This window comes from Eurytemora carolleeae, unplaced genomic scaffold (assembly GCF_000591075.1).
Source record: "Eurytemora carolleeae unplaced genomic scaffold, Eaff_2.0 scaffold37, whole genome shotgun sequence".
In the NCBI taxonomy this organism is placed as follows: domain Eukaryota; kingdom Metazoa; phylum Arthropoda; class Copepoda; order Calanoida; family Temoridae; genus Eurytemora; species Eurytemora carolleeae.
The window spans coordinates 436,657-445,868 of NW_019396242.1; the positions used below are offsets into that span (position 1 = coordinate 436,657).

The 9,212-nt window shown below is 33.5% G+C and overlaps 1 protein-coding gene across 2 annotated transcripts in view; it reads right to left on the minus strand.

Moving 5' to 3' along the window:
• Positions 1 to 8,562, minus strand: part of LOC111699141 (zwei Ig domain protein zig-8) — a 44,112-nt gene extending 35,550 nt beyond the window's left edge. For both annotated transcript variants that reach the window (XR_002764690.1, XM_023469727.1), the window contains exons 1-2: positions 7,682 to 8,562; positions 23 to 104 (exon numbers count right to left, since the gene is read on the minus strand). Coding sequence is in view for 1 of the 2 variants with exons in the window: in XM_023469727.1 (XP_023325495.1) it covers positions 23 to 86 (64 nt within the window). In the remaining variant the exon portion in view is untranslated. The remainder of the gene's footprint in view (positions 1 to 22; positions 105 to 7,681) is intronic.
• Positions 8,563 to 9,212: the final 650 nt, after the last annotated feature.

Genomic DNA, 9,212 nt, shown 5'->3' on the forward strand with positions numbered 1-9,212 from the left:
ACTATAAATAATACTATTTTACCAAAGTTAAGAAGAGACTCCGGAAGAAGAAGAAGGAGAAGAAACCCTTCAGTTAAAAGATTCATCTTGTTTCAAGATTTCACCTGAAATACATAAAAATATGATGTTTTTTGTTTATTTTTATATTAGAAAAGCTGCTCAGGAACTGTTTCCGTTATTCCAAGTTTTAATCCTAACTTCCAGGTTTACTCAAGGGTGGGTTATAGGAGCTCATCCCCCCCCCCCGATCAGTAATTTTGTAAGGTGTTCAGGGGGTTTTCCTTCCCCAATGTATCTCATTGAGTATAAAATTGTCGTTATGAATGTTTTCATTATGAAATGCATAGAGGTAGAAAAACAGATGTGTTGAGTTTGTAAAAATTAAAATGTGGTATTTTTTTGAATATTTGTTTGGGATTGGACTAAAATGTAGATACTTTAGAATAAATTCCGAAATTTCTGCATCCTCTAAAGTATTATTCTTCTATGAAAATTATAAATGGTAATTAATGCGGGCTAGAAATGTAAAACTTATCTACGAGTTTTCAACCATTGCAGTTTACAGTTTACAGTTTACAGTTTACAGTTTACAGTTTAGTTTACAGTTTACAGTTTACAGTTTACAGTTTACAGTTTACAGTTTACAGTTTACAGTTTACAGTTTACAGTTTACAGTTTACAACTTACAGTTTACTCTTTACAGTTTACAGTTTACAGTGTACTCTTTACATTTTACAACTTACAGTTTACTTTTTACAGTTTACAGTTTTCAGAATAAAATTGTAATTTTCAACTCTAACTTTAATCTCATAAAAGGGAAAATGAGTAAATGTGGCGATAAGAGTAATAAGAAAAATGTGAAGAAGCAACGGTTGATTAGAATGGATGGGCCGAGTTTGTAGCCTTGTTGTGTAGTTTATATTGGTTAGTTGGACAGCCGTAGATTCTAAATATTCATATTCCCAGGCAATCCTTCAGAATCTACTATCCAGCCCTACTCTACACCCTACCTGGAGTACTTGGGAGATAATCCTTCAGTTTATACTTGGGAGATAATCCTTCAGGGTCTAAACTATCCAGCCCTACTCTACACTCTACCTGGAGTACTTGGGAGATAATCCTTCAGTTTATACTATCCAGCCCTACTCTACACCCTACCAGGAGTACTTGGGAGATAATCCTTCAGTTTATACTATCCAGCCTTACTCTACACCCTACCTGGAGTACTTGGGAGATAATCCTTCAGGTTCTAAACTATTCAGCCCTACTCTACACTCTACCTGGAGTACTTTGGAGTACTTGGGAGATAATCCTTCAGGTTCTACTATCCAGCCCTACTCTACACTCTACCTGGAAATAGTAGTTCATGTTCAACATCCAACTGCTAAACTACCTGAAATACCTTGAGGTAAATCCTACAGGGTCTAACATCAAGCCCTATTCTACACCCTATCTGGAGTAAATGACTGAAACCCGGTAAAATAGTTCCATGAGTTTAAAGTTAGTGATCAATATCCTTCAATTAGCCTGATTGTTTACATATTTTATTCAACAGGGCAGGTTGCACAGGGAAATGTTTGAACGAGGATTGATCAAAAACAAAAGATTAAAAAAAAAAACTCATAAATCTTCACCCGGAAACTTATCGATTATTCTGTAAAAGATTGATGAGAGAACAGATGGAGATAAACTTGGTTTAGACAAGAAGACCAAAATAAGACACGCCCACACACTTACTCCCNCTCCCCCCCCTTCCTCCACCTTCTTCCTATAAATCGCCCCCTCTCCACTCCCCAATCACCTCCCACATATAAAAAATCTGAGTTTGGGGCCATGGCTAAATTCAATATTTCAGAATTAAGATGAAATAAATATGTATTGCCGTCTGTAAAATAATATTTAATAATAAACTCAAATATAAAGTTTAATCAATCTAAAAACAAATATAATTATTATTTTCTAGATTTTTAATAAAATTGTTTTCTACAGAATATAGGTTTGAATATGCGGCAGGATGTATGTACAGAGATAAAATTTATTGCCAAGACTTATCTTCAGAATAAGTTATTTCCAAGTTTTCTTTAGACAAAGAAAAAAAACAGATTTTGCGAATATTTCAGTGGTTTTTAGTTTTTGTTTTTGCTAATAATAGAATGCCAAAATCATGTTTAACCTAATAGACTTATACTTTTAGAGCTATGTTTCATAATTTCATAAAGCACAAAGTATGTCGTCGACACTATTTCAAGTTAATCTTAAATAGAAACATATTTATAAGTACTTAAGATATGGATCAAATACACTGGTAAAGTATCAATTTTTAAGCACAAAGAAACCAGTTTTATCAAAAGAGAAAACCCGAATCGATCGGTCTTTTAGATATTTCGAACACGATATTAAGAAATGATAGTGAAATCGATTCACATTTGATGTGTAAACATTAAATATTGAATGATAAAGAAATATCTCCAGAAATATGTTAGACAAGCCTAGGAACCCAGCTTTTACTGGAAACTAAGTTTTTTTCAATTATAGTCAAAATTTTAACATATTATTTTAAAAATCCTCCAATTTACTACAGTGATAACCAGAAAACTGTAAAATAGGAAGACGACTTAATAGCAATACTCAAGTGTATTGGATGGTGTTACAAAGCAAATAATTTTACTAGACCCTTGTTAAATGGTTAATTATGTAAAATGAGTCTGTTTACACTGCACAACTGCTGTGTCCCATGCTCAAAGGACTATTTAAAGTCATAACTTGAGTCTAAAAGTCGTCTTCCTATTTCAGAGTTTTCAAAAGCCTTGTCAAATATAGAAAAATATCAAAAATCAAAAATTAGTTATAAATTTATAATTGGAATATACACAATATGCATTATTTAAAGTGCATAAATTATTAATAAAGTACGTTTCGCTTTTAAGGTATTTTAATATAAAAGAAAAAATAAAACTAAGCAATGAAAAATTCAAATGTCAAAGAGTATATGTGTCACCCATAATCTGTACCCACTACCCAGCTAACACTAATAATCTGTACCCACTACCCAGATAACACTAATATTCTGTACCCACTACCCAGCTAACACTAATAATCTGTACCCTCTACCCAGCTAACACTAATAATCTGTACCCACTACCCAGCTAACACTAATATTCTGTACACACTACCCAGCTAACACTAATAATCTGTACCCACTACCCAGCTAACACTAATAATCTGTATCCAATACCCAGCTAACACTAATAATCTGTACCCACTACCCAGCTAACACTAATAATCTGTACCCACTACCCAGCTAACACTAATAATCTGTATCCACTACCCAACTAACACTATTAATCTGTATCCACTACCCAGCTAACACTAATAATCTGTACCCACTACCCAACTAACACTAATAATCTGTACCCACTACCCAGCTAACACTAATAATCTGTACCCGCTACCCAGCTAACACTAATAATCTGTACCGGCTACCCAGCTAACACCAATAATCTGTATCCACTACCCAGCTAACACAAATAATAATAATAATAAAAGAAGAAAGTGTAATTCAACGTTGAACTAGAGTTCTAACTAGGTTTGAGCCTTATATTAATTATTTAGTGTTCCTTCTTTAACCCATATCCGGTAAACACTTTATCTGCGTATAACCCATATTCGGTATACACTTTACCAGGTATACACTATATCCGGTATACATCCGGTATACACTTTATCCGGTATAACCCATATTCGGTATAAACTTTATCAGGTATACACTATATCTGGTATACACTATATCCGGTATACACTATATCCGGTATACACTATATCTGGTATACACTATATCCGGTACACACTAAATCCGGTATACTCTACATCCGGTATACGCTAAATCCGGTATACGCTATATCCGGTATACACTATATCCGGTATACACTATATCCGGTATACACGGTATCCGGTATACACTATCCGGTATACACTATATCCAGTATACACTATATCTGGTATACACTAAATCCGGTATACTCTACATCAGGTATACACTAAATCCGGTATACGCTATATCCGGTATACACTATATCCGGTATACACTATATCTGGCATACGCTATATCCGGTATACACTATATCCTATATACGCTAAATCCGGTATACACTATAACTGGTATAACACATCATTGAAAACCAATTTTCAAAAATAGCACCATAAAACACTTTTTAAAAATCAACAATGTTTTGAAATCAATCAAAACAATAAATTTACTGCAGTTTATTACCAATAGTTTGTTTTCTTCAAATGCACAACTTAACCCATTTTTATTTCCCATCCCTCAGAAAGAAACTGATTACTCTCCTCAAACTCCCATTACCTTCCACCTTAAATATTTTAAATTATGAATTCTGCCAGATCAAATAGTCTATATTTAAAATATCTTTTGTTTTATACAATAAGGTTAAACACTTGTAGGGATTTGAAAATTGGAGTTTGAAGTGAATAAAACAGTATTTTGTGTTTAATACCTACGAGGTACGAACATTAATTCATTTAAAAGTTTTTATTTTGAGAAAAATGACGTATAAAAAAGATATTGTGACGTGAAAATATGTTAGATGAACAATGTAAAGTGAAGGTATGAAGAGAGGAAGGTTATAAAAAGTTTGAGTGGGGGATAAACCCAACATTAAGATAGTTATTAAACCACACAAACATCAACATTTTACGCAAATAAAGGATAACTTTACTGCAATACTTCATATCATTTTTTTTCATATAAATTGCAGCTTTCTTCAAGGGACTGTCAACATAATTTCCTTGTTTCTAGCACAGACATAGACTTTTCCTACATAGCTGCCTGAGCTATGTAGGAAAAGTTTTTAGGCAGGATCGACTCTAAAGTGTCTCAACGCCTTAGACTTTATAGTTTACTTTCTATTTCTATTTCTATTTTTAATTAGTTTTACGGGTACCATTGTAAATCGTGCATTGCAGGCCATCATTGCATAGAAGAGTCATTTGAAACAACGCATACAGCCAATTGGCAGTGTAAGTAGCTTACAATCATATTCGTTGAAACTTCAAAATTACTTTTACAACTGAAAACTTTAGAATATTCAAATAGAGAAGAAAGGAGTCTCAAATATTTTCTTAATTCCCATCACCCCCCCCNGTTATAATCTAATTATTAAGAAGAAGAAATAAATTTATCATCTTTTTAGTATTAAATACAAAATGGTTATATTTAATAACAATTCTAATAAAAATAAAATACATTTGTCTATATATAGTACTATTCCAAATTCCATTAAAAATTAGTATTAAAATATTAATTTTGCTAATTCAACATGTTTTCAATTCAACAAATCAAATCAAATGTAAACAAAGTCCAAAATTTCCATCCAGTTCCTGTCAGACTCCGACAGTACTAGGTCGCTTTAATCTCACCCAAGCTTAAATCTAAACCCTTCTCTCACTGGTCAAAGTTATAAAATCTGACCAATGAGAGGCCCGGATATTTTCTCAACCAATCAGAAGTCAGGATAGCTGAGTGCATGTAAATACAGGGTTTATCTGTTTCTTCGCATTTATATAATCCCATCAGTATATTCAGTTCGTCTTTTAGTTGAAGTAAAATGTTTTATATATTCTATAAAGTAAATGCAAAGTACTCAATCTAAACAGGGGTATTGGGGAGCTTGTACTTGAACATACATAAGAGCCCTGCATATTTAGTTCGTCGTAGGTGGAGGGTTTTTTGTTTTATAAAATTAATGATAATACTGATAATGATGATATTGTTGTCCTGGTTATGAATACATATCTTCCACACTTAATCCTATCTCCATATAACCTTCTCCTCCTCCTTCTCCTCTACTGTATTCTACTGTATTCTACTGTATTCTACTGTATTCTACTGTATTCTACTGTATTCTACTGTATTCTACTGTATTCTACTGTATTCTACTCTATTCTACTGTATTCTACTGCATTCTACTGTATTCTACTGTATTATATTGTATTCTATTGTATTCCACTGTATTTGCCTCTATTTTACTGTATTCTGCTGTATTCATCTGTATTTTACTGTATAATACTGTGTATTCTACTGTATTATACTGTATCATACCGTATTTAATTGTATATATTCTGAAGTTAGGTACTTTCCCAAAGACATTTTCCCAAGCGGCAACTTCCAAAGTCTGTCCTAGCCGCAGCAATCGGCCCCAGCCTGTTCTAGCCGCTGCGCTCGGCCCCCAAATCCATCCTAGCCGCAATGATCGGCCCCCATTGCAGCCTGCGGCGCCTCAGAGGGCCTAACCTAACCTTTGGGAAGTTGCCGCTCGATAAATTGCACATTTCGGGAGTTGCCACTTGGGAAATTGATACTTGGGAAGTCGTCCAAGGGAAAATGCCTTTATGAAAGTACCTAACACCTTTATTCTACAGTATTTTTCTGCTTCAAAATACATTATTTTGTATTCTAATGTATTGTTATGATGTATTCTAATGTTTTATCCTGTATTCTATTACATTATCATGTATTCTACTATATTTTGTTTTTTACTTTTCCTTTTATATTTTTTTTTAGCTGTACGTACAATTCTACCATATACTGAATTCTTTCTTTATAATTTGCATAAACGTTTTATGAAACATTACTTTACTGTTACTTGAATAATTTGTACAGAAATTCAAGAACTCTTACATGAGAAACCAAATGTAGACATTATAGCTTCTAGCTAGAAAAAAAAACTCTTTTCGGCTTTTGCAAATATTAAGATTAAAAAAAACCCTAATTCAAAAATAATTTATTCCAACTTGAGAATCAAAGAATTCGGACCTTTTGGTCGATTCAACATTTTTATAGAATTTCTGGCTTTTTTGTCATTTCTTCCTACATTATTTTAAAACAAGTTTACTTTGCCTGAAACTTTGATTGGGTAACTAGGGAATAATAAGATTATTTTAAGTTGGGTTAAAAAGTTCTGAAATGATTGGGTTGACTTTTAAACGGAAAAGTTCTGAAATGATTGGGTTGACTTCTAAACGGAAAAGTTCTGAAATGAAAACGGAAAAGTTCTGAAATGATTGGTTTGACTTCTAAACGGAAAAGTTCTGAAATGATTGGGTTGACTTCTAAACGGAAAAGTTCTGATATGATTGGGTTGACTTCTAAACGGAAAAGTACTGAAATGATTGGGTTGACTTCTAAACGGAAAAGTTCTGAAATTATTGGGTTGACTTCTAAACGGAAAAGTTCTGAAATGATTGGGTTGACTTCTAAACGGAAAAGTTCTGAAATGATTGGGTTGACTTTTAAACGGAAAAGTTCTGAAATGATTGGGTTGACTTCTAAACGGAAAAGTTCTGAAATGAGTGGGTGAACTTCTAAACGGAAAAGTTCTGAAATGATTGGTTTGACTTCTAAACGGAAAAGTTCTGAAATGATTGGGTTGACTTCTAAACGGAAAAGTTCTGATATGATTGGGTTGACTTCTAAACGGAAAAGTACTGAAATGATTGGGTTGACTTCTAAACGGAAATAATAATTTCCAGACATAGCTTGGTTACAAGTCAAGTATAGTATACGCTATAGTATGTAGTATATAATGGGCTCTCTGGAAATCATTTGCAAAATTTTTGGAGCAAAATTAATTTAATAAAAAAAAACAATTTCTTCAAATCTTACCTTTAAAGATATGTTAAATTATGCTGATTAAATTCTCAGTCTTATCCTTGTGTAGAATGAAAGGAAAAACATTTTCTTCGGGTTTACAAGAGTATTTCTAACTTCACTAGAATAGTTTATATCCAAGGATTATCGTCCTATTCTTTAATACCAGGGGTTGGATATCAGATCTGAATCTGGACACTGGATATCCGCCTTGAGTTGGATACACAGTCTATGTATGGTTGGAAAAACTTTAACAGCTTTGATACATGAACTGTAATTTGTATGTATATATTATATTAGGCTGTTAAACAGGACTTTGTTTGGATTTCCGGATATTGTCTAGGAAACAGAAATAGGTTCACAGAGTTGATGTTGGGATATCTAGATATTGTCTAAGAAACAGAAATAGATTCACAGAGTTGATGTTGGGATATCTAGGTATTGTCTAGAAAGCAGAAATAGGTTCACAGAGTTGATGTTGGGATATCTAGATACGGACTTCGTAACCAGGAAGTATACACGAAGTTTTATTGTTTGGATATTTGGATATTGATGTTGATCAGTTTTGGATACACGTATTTCACCAGGATATCTGGATACACGTAGTGTACTGGATTTGATATCTGAATACACGTAGAGTACTATAGGTTAGATATCTGGATGCAAATAGTGTTCTAGTTTGCTATTTGGATGCACTAGTGTACTAGGTTTGATAGCTGGATACCGTAGTGAACTAGGTTTGATATCTGGATACACGTAGTGTACTAGGTATGATATCTGGATACACGTAGTGTACTAAGTTTGATATCTGGACACACGTAGTTTACTAAGTTTGATATCTGAATACGCGTATATGTACTAGGTTTGATATCTGTATACCGACTGTAGCAAGGCCGGGGATAGGAGGACGGGAGACTAAACTCGAACTGTCGGCTCCGGAGCAGAACCCGGAGAAGGAACCTTGTCTCCGTAAAATCAACAAACTCTTCAACATTCAGAACACTTCGCGGCATCCAGTAGATCAAATACTTTCCACCCGTCTTTAAACATTCAGAACACTTCGCGGCATCCAGTAGATCAAATATATTACCAAGTTTTTAAATGTATTTTTTTCAAGAACTTTTCAAATATGTAATTCAAATTGTTTAAAGAATTGGACATTTTAGATTTATTCACAACATCCAACGGCTTTTCTGTCAAAAATGAGAGTTATAGACCAAAAACTAGAGCTTTCTATTTTTTAAGGGTTAAAAGGTTTCGTTTCACATTTCGTAGCATATTGAAACTTTAAACTTTAAACCTAATCTAATACTGATATTTCAAGGTCAATGAATACCGATGAATAATTAAGCCTGGGTTTACTTCAGATCGAGAACTCGTCAAATAGATTTTTTCTTCGATTCACAATCTTCCCCCACGCGCTATTCCATTTATTCTTATAGGCTCTATCAAACCATTTCAGAATTCCTTGACCCTTTATTCTACAACTAATCTCATATCTTTCACTCACACTCTTTTATTTTCCCCTTTCAGAAACCCAGCCCCC